The 14,292-nt window shown below is 39.4% G+C and overlaps 1 protein-coding gene across 6 annotated transcripts in view; it reads right to left on the reverse strand.

Annotated features, from left to right (window-relative positions):
• Positions 1 to 14,292, reverse strand: part of robo2 (roundabout, axon guidance receptor, homolog 2 (Drosophila)) — a 428,768-nt gene that overhangs the window by 10,590 nt on the left and 403,886 nt on the right. For all 6 annotated transcript variants that reach the window (XM_088079114.1, XM_088079116.1, XM_088079118.1 and 3 more), the window contains 3 exons: positions 7,648 to 7,807; positions 4,373 to 4,636; positions 3,216 to 3,430 (listed from right to left, as the gene is read on the reverse strand). In XM_088079114.1, coding sequence (XP_087935240.1) covers positions 3,216 to 3,430; positions 4,373 to 4,636; positions 7,648 to 7,807 — 639 coding nt within the window. The remainder of the gene's footprint in view (positions 1 to 3,215; positions 3,431 to 4,372; positions 4,637 to 7,647; positions 7,808 to 14,292) is intronic.

Genomic DNA, 14,292 nt, shown 5'->3' on the forward strand with positions numbered 1-14,292 from the left:
TAATTTGATAAAAAATTCAATCAAGTTTTCTTTTGGCCCTAGGAATGTGGTATTTCTGTCTGCAGCTCCAGACAAAGGTTTGCACTACGTGTCTGTCATTTTATCGTGTCTTGAACCAGAGCAATGGGCCAAACCATGCACTCTAAAAACCAGCGGCTGACACCTTCTGAGCTGCACACGCTGTTAGAGAAAGGCCAGTAAACGGGAGATGGTTTGGGGGGGGGCAGTAAAGCCCAGCCCAGGTCCCTCCTGCCACTAAAACTGATTTATACTGACGGAAACCCTAATCTGCATGTCGTTAAGCAGGAAAATCATTCCCCCTGACGAGCAGGCGTCTCTACCTGCCGTCAGGAGACGTGACCCCGCTCCTCACAAACCTGGCACGGCTTTATGGGAGAGTAATCGCCCAGAACAGCCCAGCTTTCAGCTCATTGTGGGCGTAACAGCCTCGCTGCTACCACATCTCAGCTTTACACGACCTATAACACCCACGCACAAAGCCAGGTAAAACCTATGTCTTCACTTCATCTCTCTGGCTCAAACAAGACATGGCTCCGCAATACCTACCACAACATTGGGATTTACATTTATCTGCTAAAAAAATGTGTTGTATTATCTCAGAGAGGAGAATAACACATTGGAAAGCCTGTTCAGACAATCTGCTGGAGAAAAAAATCACCCAAGAGGAGGACTTCTTTTCTGGGGCATTGTTGAAAAAATGCTTGATTTACTGGCCTTTGGTTTAACATTATGAAAACAGACCTATTTCCATATTATTAAAAAGAATGACAAATCTATCAAGAAAGGCTCGACAGGAATCTCGCTCCCACCCTCCCCTATTTGTATAGCCTCAAAATGGTGGCCACAATAAATCTCAGCGGTTTCTCTTCTCCTCCCTCACTTCCTCCCACTCACCCCGGAGCTGGGACCGTGTCTGTGTTGTAAAACGATGGGGTGCGAGGCAGACTTGCAGAGAGATAAGAAGAAATAGTGTTGTCTTAAGAGTAATACAGTGGAGGAAAGATGCAGTAGATTAGGGCCCAGTTGCTGCTTTATATTCCTCTAAATACATCAGCAGTAGCATGTGTCAGCGTTACCAAAACCACTGTTCCATCATCCCATGGAAAACTACTCTTTAGGGCTGCCGCTGACAGCGTAGGCCAACAAGCAGCGCTGTCAACCCTTTTATTCTCATGCTTTCTGTCTCAACCGGCTCCTCAACCTCCAGATATTTTCTGCTTGCTCCCTGTTTCCTGCTGCCCATAAATTTCCCAGTATGGATTTTATTTTTTAGTGTTTACAGACTTTACAGGAAGACCTGACGGTGCCACAGGGTTACACTACGCCAGCATCCTGTAGCACAACTTCTTCCTATAGTGCATGATAAAAATGCCAAACATTTCTTGGTTTACCCTCTAGTTTACAGATGAATAGCGTGGCCTGGTCAGTACGAAAGCAGCAGTCCAGAACGCAGCTCTGCTGCTGCAATGTCGTGCCCTTCATATGTCCCCCTGACAGACGGCTGTAAAAGTTTTCAGTGAGTTGTAAAAATGGAAATGGTGCCTCCAGCCTGCGATGGAATATGCCGCACGTGAAATTTATTTTAAATCTCACCGGGAAGATATGGGTGGCGCTGGCTCCGGTGCTGTGTGTGAGTTAAATCACACTCACTCTCGCTTTGCCTCTCCCCCCCGCCTCTTAATTTCCCTCTCACTATCCTGTTTAAAATTCATGGACTTTCTTATCTCTTTTTTTGGAAATGATAATTATAATTCCCCAGAGTCTGCCAAAGAGTGCTTAAAAAAACTGAGGGACACTCAGTAAGCATGTTCACATAAAAATGTGCACACAACAGACTGATGGAGAACATGTCAGCAACAACAATCCATTTACTGACAGACAAGATGGAGCAACAATGGGAATTAAATATTACACATTCAGAGTAATTAGTACATACAGTTGTCATTTTGATTAATCAGTATATTGTAAAATAAATACATATGAATTGCGCAAAAACAAAAAGTTAGGTTTTCTAGAATTTCTCATTAGAATACATTAAGGCAAGGATACCCCAGGTAAAATCTGTTTTGTCATGCACTGGTCAATTTCGAGATTTCAGGCTATTTCATTCAGACTAGTGGGAAGATAACGACCAAAACACACATTTAGGTGTTCATTATAATTCAGATTTCTGTTCTGGAGATTTAGACAAAGGTACATATTTAATTAGATAAAGACTCATCTGCATATTTAAACTTAAACTTGTAATTAAAAAAAAAAAACCTAATGTAAGTAATCAACTGGGGACGTTTCATGGTTCATGGATCTGTTAGTCAAAATTAGGGCTGTAACTCAGAACTCAGTTATCACAATGTGCTGAAGCTCCATATAACCTTTTTTTTTTTTTTTTTTTTTTAAATCACGCTAATTGCCGGCTGAAATGGCTGGAGAAATGGGTTCTGTGTGTACCCACGAATCTCCCATTTACAGACATGCCCACCTAGTCCCATGTAGTTTTTTGCTGTCATTTGATTCCTAATCAAGACAATCTGTTCAGAATTGCTTAACACAATCAATATGGAATTTATAACTGTTTTAAAAATGCAAAATAATGGAATAATGGAATGTGATAAATCATGATTAACTATTGAAATTCTGTGATTTATTGAGTTAAAAAAATTATTGAATGACTGCCCAAATTATAATGTTTTATTATTTTGTTATAGCCACTTACTTTTGGTCAAAAAAATATGGAATTTCATAAAACTGATCTTAAAAGGCTGTTTTCTCAAAAAACGCTTTTTCACACTGTGAGCCAAAAATCTCAACTATAGGAGCACTGACATACACCAACCTATTTCTGATTTATGAATGATATAAAGCAATATTCATATTCTCTTCTGTAAAAACCTCTGACTCTTATGTGTGAACAAAATGAAACAAGAATATTTGACCTGGCTTCATCCAATGTTCAGATTTGCATATTCATATTCATATTCAGTGCAAGATAATTCTTCATTAATATATCACAATTTCAGAAACCTTGTAATACAAAAAATAATTGCCTTAATGTAAATAATCAACTGGGAAAGTTTTGTGGTGATATCTATAAGTAAGAAATTTAACCCTATTTATTCTCCACTTAAAATAAATTACATAAACAAATATGTACATTAATAAAGGGGCAAAAAGCACAGATTCAGACTCAGCCTTACCTGTTAAAGAGCTGTCCAGGTTGTCCATGCTAGACCCTGGTGTGTGCTCAATGCCACGGGGATGCCTGGCTCCATAGCCTTCATCCTCCTCCTCTTCCTCCTCCTCATCATCCTCGTCAGGCAGGTCAGTCTCCAGGTCAGAAACCATTGTGCTCGACACGTAGCCCACTGGAGGAGCTGGAGCCTGCGGCGGAAGAGAGCCTACCTGCATGTGCCTGGGAAGAGGAAGAAACTGTGTATTACTCTGCTGTACTCACATAGTATATATCAGGGAATGTGGAGGAATTAGAGTAAATAAAGAGAAAATTAAGTAGTTTTTCTGTCACAGAATGGGGAAAAAATATGGATATGTAAAGCTAATTTTAGAGTGCTCCTCCATATGTGAAGAGCTGAATAAATTTGGACAATTCCACTAATTCTATGTTGCTGCTTGCATGCTAACACAATGACCCGCTAATTGCTGCTGCTGGATGGTACAAAGGCACGCTCTCCGGGCCTGTCGACACATGGTTGTCACCTCAGTGGCAACCCGCTCCGCTGACAGCCGCGTTTGTTTGAGGAGTGCAATGTCTTTGACGCGGTTTGCAGTGGGAATTGGTTGTAATTACTGGCCCTCTGGTGTTGTCAGAGATGCTCTCTAACCAACATAGTCATTACTGGGTAACATGACATCTCCTTCCTGACAAGCCTTCCCTGTCACCCTCCCCCCTACACACACACTTCACTATTATGAATGAATGCCAGTCTCTCATTCTCCCCGCTTTGCCGTCAGAATGAGGCATGGCCTTCATCTGACTTGCATGAGCACAACAACAATGGAATGTGCTGTATGGGTGTTGGGGGGAGTAAACAACCGTGGGTAGGAAAACTGTGTCTCCTAGAGTGAGCAAAATACAGTAGTCGCCTAAGTGGTAGCATGGGCCCATTAAAATGAAATGATTAATGGGTTTATCTCCACTGCACACACAGTTGACATGAAGAATACTGCAGGACCAAAATAAATCCTGGCAGCAATACACACAGCGCAGAACATACAGCAAGTATTTTAAAATGACAACAATTCATATCATCAACTATCACAATACATCTTTCTAGATATATAGGAAGATGGATAGATTTAACTCTTTGTAATGTGATTTTAATACTGCAGTGTTTACCATGTCTGTTTTGCCATGTCCAGTTGGTATGCTCTGGTCAGTTCGTCCAAATGCGCCTGGAGCATGGGCTGCATCTCGTCCCGAGGAGACGGGGTAAGGGTGGCTGTGGACTGCTGCCCAAAGGACACAGCAGCCGGGGAAGAGGCAACTCCACGGATGGGTGGGGTGGGGACCCTCTCCTCCTCTTCCTCCAGCTCATCCTCCATGCCCTGGTGGAGATAAGTCTGCACGGGCATGGGCGGGCCCCAACCATCACTCTCGTACCTGGTGGGAAAAGAAATGTTTACTGCATTAAAGTTCTCACAGCTGATGTGTGTTGATATACTCTGATGTAGGGCTGCAACTACAATATATATACATATATTTTTTATTTTTTTATTAATTCATCTTCATCGAACAGCACTGATTAAATATGAATCAAGATTCTGATTCTGCATTGCCTATTTCTCACATCAAAGTGTTTTTAGAAACATATTTTAATGTACTATTTAGCTGTAAAATGAGAACATTTGTGACCCAGCTGCCATGTTGGCTACAGTCAACCAAAGCACCAAGCAGTGACTTCCAGTTGAAGCAAACTTTTGCATTTTACAGCTAAACCGTACACTAAAATAAGTTTCTGACAACAACTGAGATGAAAAATAATCAGTGCAGTAACAACATCTTGATTTGTATTTGATCAGCACTGTCTAGTTTGACAGTTTGTCTCCGGTTTATGAGCAGTTACTGACATGACTGACGGCTATGTAAGAGACTTGACTATGATTGGCTGTTTTGTTCACATGCGGTAAGACTATTAGAAGCCATACAAGGCAATAGAGTTGGCGGAGGAATTATTGTTTATCTCATGTAGTGCTGTGTGAATATAGAGAAAGTTTCAGCAAATATGTAAAAAAGTTATTCTTCAACTACAGACTTAATTGGCTAACTGATTAATTGACTCTTTGTTTCACCTCTAGTCATCTATATTTGAAAAAGTCACCACAACTAGAAAATGCTCAATGTTTCAAAGATGTTAGGCTTTGCTTAATGAGAAAAGAAATTGGAAAATACTTCTGTACAGAAACAGAACGTCTTTGGTATTGTTGATGTGTCACAATGCAAAGCTATTACTGAAAAGAGAGATAGTGTCAGACATCATAACCATATAAATAGTTTAAATGGTTATGTACTAACACAGAGCTTTGTGACCTTGTCCAACTTCCGAAAGAATTTGTTATATGACGTCCCTGAGTGGAATTATAGAGGCAGTCAGGCTTCACTTCCTCATAGCTGTGCTTATACATGCTGAAATAATACTGGCCATAAAGAAAATGTTCATTAAAGAAATTTGTCAGTGCACACTCCATAGGACATAACTGTTTTAATCTACTGCCATTAAGAGCAGCCTCAGATTTACAGTGCACGGGACTCGTCATTTGCCAGATAGCCTATTAAAGCAGATGACTCTCCCACATTGGAAATGGGAGTGAGAGGACATAGCACCTACTGGACCAAAGACAGAGACACAGCATCACTTTAATAAGCCTCTGTTACTTTGTACCAGCAGCAGAATATGTCTGAGCTTCTGTTGGATTTTGTTGGAGAAATTAGATAAACTTGAAAACTGATTGCATCAAACACCTAGAATTCATGCAGCTTTTTATATCTACTTTAGACTCGCAGGTGGATAACACTCTGCTGCTAAAAATCCTCCACTCTGTACGTCTGCTTCTCTCTTTATGAAACAATGCAATTATGATTTTTTTCCCCCAACTATGGAATTCAGCAAATAGATTAATCTGAAACCATCTGTGTGTCTACACGCTAGCAGCGGCAGCGGGAGACTGCTCGAACATTTTTTTTCTCCTCCATTTATTTTCCAGTCATGAAGTCGTCCCATAGATAGAAGGCAGGATCAGCAGATAGTTTGATCTGCAGCCATCTGTATATGAGCTCTTGTGTGAGAGTCTGTGTTAGTGTGTTATCTGGCTGCCTGTGGAGAGTACACACACATTGATCCTTCACTTTTCTCCAGATGTACAGTCGTACAGTAATTAGCTGCAGAGAAAACAGAGCTGAACCCTGTTATTGCACACAGCAATGTCTGGTGTTGCTTACCTTGGCAAGCACTGGCTTTTTTGTTCCAGCAAACAAGACACTAAGATTCTCTGCTACTGAGGTAGTCACAGCATGAAACATGCAATGAGAGCAATGAGCAAGCTCAAACAGAGTTGGCAGTCTCTAATAGGCACACTCTGTTGTCAAAGCTACTATCTGTGTTTGTTCACAAAATAAGAATATTGAGTATTCAAAATTTCAGCATTTAAGCTGTCTTTGTTGTATCTTTGTTTTCTGTATTAAACTGTTTTCTTTTGCCTTTTTTAACCCCGTATAAGACTATGTATAAGGTTAGCTTGTCACTAACTATACAGCTTGTAACATAATATTTTAACCATGTATCTAAATTTGCCAGCATAATACCAATATATACAGTGATCTAATTTGATTTTCATTAGAAATTTAGAAGCACAACAACTCAAAGTAGGATTATGACATAAAATCCAAAAGGATATCACTTAAAAACATTACTGACAATACTTATTTCCAAAGTGGTCCTCGGTGAATACAGCAGACAATAGGCTACATAGAAACATAAACATCGCGACAAATAACCACCTATGGTTCAAATAACATCCCGAAAAGGTTAACCATGAACCCTTCCCACAGCTCATCAGTTTCCTGTTTACTTACAAGTTGGGCAACAAAGCAAAAATAAAGCTGTTCCGAATTAGTTAAGTTCTATTCTACACTGAACACAGTTCATTACGAGTCAGGGGAAAAAATCGATACAGCATAGTATTGCGATATTTTTGAGTGGCAATATTGTATCAATACATGGATGCCAAGTATCATTTAAAAAAAAAATTAAATGATCAATATTACAAATGAAAATTAAACTTTTGGTAGCCTCTTAGAATAACACCATCATATTATTTCTAGTCCACTACAATGACTGAAGTGAGATGATAAGACTGAAAACTTTATCTTATTAGAAGGAACAAATATTGACAAATTTTATCTTGGTGGACATAATTTACAGATGAAAAAAAGGTAATGAATCACAGAATAACACAATATATGTTATCACAATACTCAACACATTGTAACGTGTTTAAAATTGTAATAATATTGTATCATGACTTTAACATTGTGATAATATCATATCGTCTGGCCTCTGCTGATTCCCACCCCTACTGTTCCTACCCCTATATGGTATTTATTAGCAGACATACCCTCCTCCTTCATGATGCTCATTGGGATAATGATCCATCTCAGTGCCAGGGAGGGGGTGAACAGGAGGAGGGGGCAGGGGAACATTGGCCCAGTTGGATCCATTGGCTTTAGTGGGTTTGGAGCTAGCCTTGGTCTTCTTCTTCTTTCCTCCCTTTCCACCTACGAGGAGAAAAAAAGAGACAGTCATTGAAAATGAGATTGTAAAAGAAAATCAATTAAAAACTAATATACAAGTGGGGTAGCATTGCAAATTACAGTAGCTGCTTTTGCCATGTGACAAATGTGTATCCACAAGAAAACTCAATTAAGTCCAAACATGCTACTTAGATTACAGATCCATTTGGACCCAGCTTAGACATACAAACAGAAAATTGTACACAATTTCAAACACAAGATTTCAATGGGCTCCCGGCTGTCAGCGCTTACATAGAAGAGCTCAAGGTTGCTGGATGAAAAGCTTGCCTCCATTGATTAATTGGCTGAAAAGCCTCAAATCTCCATAGAAACAGGAGAGAGCGGCAGTAAACGAGGTTGAGGTAGACCTTTGTGCTCCACCCATCCCTCAGTGTCCCCTTTCACACCAGGCTTTGGGCTCCACAATGAAATATCTCACTTCACAGCATCATCATAATGAATGGCTTGTGTAGTGTCAGTGTGTCCCTAATGGAATTCACTGAGAGTCTATTACTACTTTCATTTCTTTTATTACACCGGAGAGCCGCTAAAACCATCCATTTCCACTCATATCCCTCCAACACCAGATTCTCCTCTGTCCCATCCATCTTTATAAATCTGCCAGCCAGGTCAATACTGGGTTTTATACGATTTGGTCGCAGTGGACGAAACCTATATTTCTTTAAAACACATTTGACTTCAAGCCCAAATCTGTTTTTAAGTTGAGGTATATACAGTGCACACATATCCCTGAAGACAAAGACATGATGATAGAAAATGAACTCTTACTGAGGTCCGATTATCATACAATTTTAAAATCCAAGTCCATTTTGCTTTGAAGCTTATAAATAAAAACATAAAGAATGGAATTTATTTACAATAACTACATTTCAGAGCCGTTTGTTTGTTCATATCTACTGGTAGCTTAACAATAAAAAAGGATCGCCACTTGAACATTTGGTTCTAGCCTCTTTCATTACTCAATGTTAATTGTAGAAATATCTGGTTACAAATTCCACAAAGGCAAGAGCTCTCTTCTTTTATCAGTAACTGTTGACAATACAGTCCCTTCAATTAAAAAAACTACAGACCTGGGGTACAGGTGCCTTGTCTAGAACATATGACCCTGCAACTACGATGATTATTCTCATTATCAATTATTATTTTTATGATAAATATGCAACTGTTTGGTCAATGAAATGGTCTATTAAAAAAGCATGACAATATCCTTACTCTCAGGGTAACACCTTCATACTACCTGCCTCGCTCAACTAACAACTGCTCTAACAAAAGACAAAGAAAAGCAGCATATCGTCTAGAGCTGCAATAGTCAACTGATTTATTGATTTGTTGTTCAAAAGAAAATGAAGCTGCAACTACTTGTGCAACAAATTTTCATGTTTGAAGCAAAAATGTCAAACATTTTCTTGTTCCAGCTTCTTAAATGTGAGAATTTGCTACTTTTCTTTGTCATTTAGGATAGTAAATGAAAGGTCCTCATGGTTTGGACTGTTGGTTGGACAAAAGAAAAGAAAGATTTCATTTTGGTTTCTGAGAAAGGTAGATGAGCATTTTTCACATATTTCTGACATTTAATTCATAAAAGAATTTATGAATTAATCATGAAAATAATAAAATAATAGCAAATGTATTGATTTTTCGATTCTCTTTTTTACAGTGATTCACACAACACAATTTATTGCTTGCCATTGCAGAAAATACACTTACTGCATGTACAATCCAGAGGCTGTAAAGCACTCTTCATTTTAAGCTAGCAGGGGCTAGATGGAGGATAAATAATGCTCCAATGTTAGGTAGTATTTAATGTCTTTTAATTTTTTATTGTAAAGCACTTTGTGACCTCTGCTTTTGAAAGGTGCTATATAAATAAACTTTACTTACTTACTAGGTTAAATTTGGATGAGGGAAAAACTGGCATGGCCATTGTCAAAAGGGGTACCTTAATTTAGTATTGAATTTTGGTTTGGTTTTGCCCCCCCCCCTAAATTTTCAGTGGTCTCATTGGGCGCCACCACTGCATCCTGCATTGATTCGCAACATCCATCAAGTTTATCACTCTCTGCGTGAAATCTCCATGGTGTGCAATCCTGTACTGTATCATTGATTTCTGAGTGTTTGTTAATACATAACTTCTCTCATACCGATTAGATTGTAATGAGGCATGCTGTCCAGTATTTGCATGTATAAATCCATTTGTGCTTCTCTACCAGTAAACACTTAACATCTCAATCCAGGAAACACCCCACACTGACATCAGCAGCCACACAGACTAGTGAAAGCCGCCTTTGGAAACTCTGTTGAACACATTTGTATCTGTCAACTGTTGGTTAGCCTTCGCTGCCAAAGGCCTGTAATCACTTTTCCCAGCACCACAAAAAAACTGCCAATACTGCATCTTGAGCAATGTAGCATCATGCTCTCTAGTGTAATCTAATAAACTGGCTTGACTCAGGTAAAAGTAGATCACTGTTATCAAAAGAAACATACAGAATAAATGAGGTCTATTGATTTTCATGGGGGCCAGATGGCAGAGAAATAAGAAACTCTGCACAAAATGTTTTAAGTCTCAAAAATTATGATTATTAGGATGTATATGTGTTCCTAATCACAAGGGCAGCAATAATTTAACATATTACAAGAAACTGGTTAAAAATGACAACTTAATCAATTCTTAATGGATGGGTCTTGCAAATTAAATATATGCAATGGAATAATAACAATGAGAATTAAAGAAATTAAACAAGTCCATATGACTTGGCTATATTTTCAATGTCTCTCACCAGATATGATAAATAAGATAAATGTACTGATTTAATTGTTTCTTTGTGCATGCACTCACATGTGTTGATGTATGCCTGTATATGTGTATGTGTGTGTTTATGGTACCCATTGTTGTGTCCTGATTTAGTCTAGCTTTGGAGTGTCTATGCTCTGACTTAAAGTGAAAGGGGCGATGGGGGGCTGGACCTATCCCAGCTGTCATTGGGTGAGAGGCAGGGTACAACCGTGGACCCTTTTGCTGTGAGGCGTCAGTGCTAACCACCACACCATCGTGTCATATTGTATCATATGCGATCAGTAACTGCAGTGCTACTATTTCATATGATTTCTTAAAATGCAAATTTAAAAAAAAAAAACCCTCATTCTTATAAAAAGTGTTATCAGGGAGAAAAACAAAAGCTCCTCAAAGATGAGCATTGTAACAACGCCGGGGCAAGGGAGGAGATATCAGGCATGAAGAGATAGACGGGGTGTCAGAATAAGATTAATAAAGAATGGAAGTAATAAAAGAAACAACTGTAAGCCCAAGGCAGACGGCACCACAGTGTAAGTATAGTCTGAAAGTAATTGGGTTTCCTAATCGTACCTCTGGGCGACGCTTGACTTTTACCAATAAATGGTGAGCTGACGTGATTGTTCAATCATCCTTAGTCCCTCCACACAAGACCAGCCATCAATATTGTAAATGAGCCTCTTCTAGGGAAGGATGGTCTGGCACTGGAATTACAACAGCTCACCCCAAATATGAAAAATACAGAGAGAGAGAGGTTGCGGCTAGGAGCTATTCAGGAATTACACAGCGAACCCATCTCCTCTGACAAAACTGGGCCTGTCTTCAAAGGGGAACTCATACTAAATATAGATTCTGCGTTGGGTATTTATACCCAAGGTTTGGGCGCTCCCAGCCTATAACTGCAGGGCTGCACAGCCTTGAGCTTGCTGTGTTTTCATTGGGTGCGTCTGTGCTGAGGGGAAAAGCCACAGAACCGGGACCTTAGAAAGACTATGAAGCCAGATTTAACTTATGAGTGGGAGAATAATTTAAAAAAAGGACATCAAAATAACAGAAAGTCACGTATCATCACTCTGTGTTGGCTTAGTTTAGAAAAAACAACATTACATGATGAGGTGAGATAGAACATATATATGGAAAGTGCAGGTCACATGACAATGGAGTACACATAGTCATGGTAGCCCAAGCGTGAGGAACTGTGGAGTCTTCAGGGTCTCAAACTGCGGCAAAAAACACAGAAAACACCAGCTACCTCTTCTTCCCGACACTAAGAAAGGTTTTAATGAGCAGCTTCATGTCCCCAGTGGAGATCCACGCTGCCATGAAAGCTGCGCTATTTCTGTTCCTTTTCATCCTGCTCTCCTCCTTCAGACCTGACATTCATTATTCTTTCCATCTCCTCAGAGAGAGAGCAAGGCACTGTAACTTCAACTTTCCCCCTCCTTCAAATGATGAGTTTACTTTGGTTGAATCAAACCTTAGATTGTGCTGATTCAAAAAATGTAGTACACAATATACTGCATGTACTTGTATATAGAAGACTTTTTTTTAATCTCCTGTTCAACATAAAACCTGCCTGATGAAAATCAGATCTTTTATCGTTTATTTCTTTAAGTGTCATCAATATACATGCCAGCTAATTATCTCTTTCTGTCTTTTTTTTTTTTTTTTTTTTACATATTTTGATTTTAAAAACTTAAACATGCAAAGCTGTCGCCCTAAAATAAATAAGCTATGCTATATTCTATACATTCCTCTTTATATGAACTCCTATCAAAGGGTAAGTGGAAGGGTATTCTTACTTGTGTTCCTGTATATCAAATTGCATGCATCAACCTGCCTCACAATATCCACAATAAGCATTTATAAGCATTATATTAAGCATTTATATTTACTGTCACTTAACTCACAGTTTAACATTTTAGGGAATATGCTTGTTCGCTTTCTTATTCAGAGCTTGATGAGAAGGCTGATACCACTCTCACCTATTTCCGTTAAATAGGCTATGAACCTAGAGAAAGTGAAGCCTTTTAGCTTAGCTTAGCATGAATACTGGAAGTGTGGGGAAACAGCTAGCCTGACTCTGTTAAAATGTAACAAAATCCATCAACAATTTTAAAGTTAGCCTCCATGTTATTTGCTTAATCTGTTTTGGTTTAACAGGGGATTATGTGCTAATGGGATTAAAATAACATTTTGTTATCTTTGGAGAAGGCCTTGCTAGCTGTTTCCACTGACTTTTGAGTCTTTAAATGCTAAGCCAAGCTAGCAGGATGCCAGCTAGCATATATCAAAGATGGATACCTAGACAGCAGACTAAAGATGGCACCTATTCAATCTAATGCCAAGGAGGGTGGAAAGAGGGGAAGTCACGGTCTCAAATTACATCACATGACTTGGGTACAGTGCAAGCACACTGAAATACTGAAAAAGTCGCCCAGCAACTGCAGACTAGATTGTGGACGACATTTGGGTCTGTAACTTCTCTTCTTTCTGCCATCCTTGGTTTACTTCCACAGTATGCAGCCCAATGAATACGCACAGCAGTGATTCTCCTGCTGGACCCGCCCAAGGGTTCCAGCTGACGTCATGGGATTTTAAAACGCTTTTTTGGCTCCAGGAAAGTGTTACAAACATAAAACCATCATGGATAAAAAAAATTCTTAATAGAAAGAGTCATGATTGACTTTATTTGAAGTTCAAGGTGTCCTGTCAACAGTTTTACAGAAATGTTGTTTACAATATTGGCCTATGGGTAAAATGCTTTCTGGGCCGCAGGAGATTTTTTTTGCTGCAATACCACTGGTAGCCACTGTGAAAAATTTACTGGAAGGCTGAGCAGCTTTTCTGGGTGGCCTCATCCCTGACAGTGAAGCCAAAACATCCTGATCACCCCCTGGTTGGTGGTTGTAGTATAGGTCATAACCCCCCCCCCCCCCATTTTAGTGAATGGGAAATAGATGGAAAATCTATGTACACATTGCATAAATCCTTTTCAAAGACAGTTTGTCATTTTAGCTAACTCTTGTCACACTGCTTTACGTTCACATGTTCTTTTTTCTTATATTGTCATTAACAGCGTAAGATGGCAGGAGCCGTAACTGAAAGTGGAGACATGTCCATCTTGGTGGTATCAATCTTTTTATCTAACTCTCAGCAAAAAAATCAAAATAAGCATATTTCTCAAAATGCCAAGTGATTTTTTTTAAGCATATTCTCTGATATACTGTGCAAGGATCTTTCCTGTGGCTTATGTTTCAACTCATAAAATGATAATACAGCCCATGCAGAGCCCAGTCAGAGCCTCAGTAACCTGCATGTCTATAGGAAGAATCTGCCTGTAAGGCATGGCCACTCCACATCCTTCTCCCCAGCCCACTGTGTGCCGGAGCATTGAATTACAGACCAGTTAAGGCAGTGGCTTGTAACTAGATAAAAGAGGAGAGTGTAGGGGAGGCAGGCAGAGGGCTGCCTTGGTGTCCTATAAATGACATTGTAATTCTCTGAACATGGGTTTTAGTGTAGTCAGCCACCATTAGGAGAAGAGGGAAAAAGGGAGGTATTTTTGCCACTTTACCCAGCCAAGCATCTCTAATGGTGTATGTGTGTGTGTCTATAGTCCACTCTGTCTGAAAGACTCCCTCTGCCCCTATTC

Source organism: Plectropomus leopardus, chromosome 6 (assembly GCF_026936395.1).
Source record: "Plectropomus leopardus strain MGB_pleo_1.0 chromosome 6, ASM2693639v1, whole genome shotgun sequence".
Taxonomy (NCBI): domain Eukaryota; kingdom Metazoa; phylum Chordata; class Actinopteri; order Perciformes; family Serranidae; genus Plectropomus; species Plectropomus leopardus.